Consider the following 1,922-nt stretch of genomic DNA (forward strand, 5'->3'; position numbering starts at 1 on the left):
GCGGGGCTGCGGAGCTCACCTGGCTGTTTGGGGCGGGGCCGCCCGTGCCCCGGGGATTCGGAGGTGGCTGTTACCCAGGGCGCTGGAGCCCGGGTTGCCTAGAGGACCAGCTGGCCCTCCCTCCCCCGGCGCCCCCCACCGCCCACGCGGGGGCCTTCCCGAGCTTACTCCCTCCCTCCTTCCCTCCCTCCTTCCCTCCTCCTCCCTTCCTTTGCTCCCTCCCTCTGAGCCCAATTGCTCAAGCCGCTTCCTTCCCCACCGCCAGCGCCAGTTCCTCTCCCGGTGGGGCCCGGGAAGGGCAACGAACGCTAGACGCTAGAACCGCCGCGGCAGCAGCTGTAAGACCATGGCCCAGCCCCGAGGGGTCGTGAGCCCGGCGCCCAAGGCCTCTCGCACGCGGACCGGGCAGAACCTGAGAGGCACCCCGCAGCCCCGCCCCTCGAGAGTGGACCTCAGCAGCCTGGACAGGTACCGGGGCAACGCCGCCGCCGCCGCCGCCGCCTCCCGGGAGTCCCCTTCCCACAGCTCGCTGATGCTCTCCGGAGCGGGCTCCGGGCGCAGGCGGGGAGCTCTGCGGGAGCTGCTGGGGTTGCAGGGGGCGGCTCCCGCAGGGTGGCTGTCCGAAGAGCGCACCGAGGAGCCGATCTCCAGCGCGCCCGGAGGGCCAAGCGGGCCAAACGGCAGCGGACTGTGCCTGGAACCAAGGGAGCACGCGTGGATTCTGGCGGCCGCCGAGGGCCGTTTTGAGGTGCTTCAGGAGCTGCTGGAGGCTGAGCCTGGGCTGCTGTTGCGAGGCGACCCGATCACGGGGTACACCCTGCTGCACTGGCTGGCCAAGCACGGGCGCCACGAGGAGCTCATTCTGGTGCATGATTTCGCCCAGCGCCGGGGACTGCCACTCGACGTGAGTGTCCCGGGCAGCGGCGGCCTGACGCCCCTCCACCTGGCGGCTCTGCAGGGCCACGACATGGTCATCAAAGTGCTGGTGGGCGCCCTGGGGGCTGACCCCACTCGCCGAGACCACAGTGGCCACCGCGCTTGCCACTACCTGCCGTCCAACGCACCCCTAAGGTTGCGTGAGCTGTCGGGAGCGGAGGATTGGGAGACCGCGCGCAGCAGCGAGCGCAGCAACGCCAACAACAACAGCAGCGGCAGTGGCGGCGGCGCTGTGTGGACGCTGAGACGGACCCCCAGCGCTATGAGCGCGACAACCACCGAGACAAAAACCCGAGCCGCGGCTCCTCGGGCCAGAGAGAAGGACACTGCGGGCAGCCGGGTGGCACAAATCCAGGGCCTTTTCCGTCACCTATTCCCCTTCTTCCAAGATCGTTGAGGACGATGGAGACCAGAGTGCTTGGAAGGGCCGCGACGCTATGGGGAGGCCTCTATCCTTGGTTGTCCCAGGTCCCACTGAAGGAGAAGCTCCTGTACACAGCATGGACCTGCAAGGGGCAGACCCCATCTGGGCCCAACTCAGGTACCTGCCCCAGGTTTGCTGCAGCCACTGGCCAAAGGCACCCAGGGCCTAGGGCAACCCCTAACTGAGAGAGAGCCGAGGACCAAATGGGCTACCGGACTGATTTAGGAACAAGGAGTGTGGTCACGTTTGGGAGAGGGAAAGTTAAGCTTTCCAGTAGCCATGCTGGGCAGGCGGAAGCGCTGTTTATTAGGAAACATTCACTAGAAAAATGAGTTAAGATTGCAAACCATTGATGCAGAGGAACGCCTAACTGCCTGTTTAACTCTGCCATTAATGAATCTTGTTGTGCGGGTAGAGGCGGTCTCTGGCCCCCTGCTCTTGAGACTACCCAGTGTATCACGGATGACTTCTTAAGCATATTAAAGTGGAAGGTTTTTTCCTTTCACATGACAAAGCTGTCCTTTGACTTTGTTTTCCCTTATTAACCACAGTTGGAGGGGGG

At 64.5% G+C, this 1,922-nt stretch overlaps 1 protein-coding gene across 1 annotated transcript; it reads left to right on the plus strand.

Annotated features, from left to right (window-relative positions):
• The first annotated feature begins 346 nt into the window (after positions 1-346).
• Sowahd (sosondowah ankyrin repeat domain family member D) lies at positions 347-1,577 on the plus strand. The gene has a single exon (XM_076842557.2). It carries the CDS (start codon positions 347-349, stop codon positions 1,331-1,333), a length of 987 nt encoding a protein of 328 aa, XP_076698672.2. The 3' UTR covers positions 1,334-1,577.
• Positions 1,578-1,922: the final 345 nt, after the last annotated feature.

The sequence above is a fragment of the Callospermophilus lateralis genome, chromosome X (assembly GCF_048772815.1).
Source record: "Callospermophilus lateralis isolate mCalLat2 chromosome X, mCalLat2.hap1, whole genome shotgun sequence".
NCBI classification, from domain to species: Eukaryota; Metazoa; Chordata; class Mammalia; order Rodentia; family Sciuridae; genus Callospermophilus; species Callospermophilus lateralis.

Excerpts from the sequence above, each read along its gene's own strand:
- Sowahd (XM_076842557.2), top strand. The coding sequence starts at position 347 with ATGGCCCAGCCCCGAGGGGTCGTGAGCCCGGCGCCCAAGGCCTCTCGC.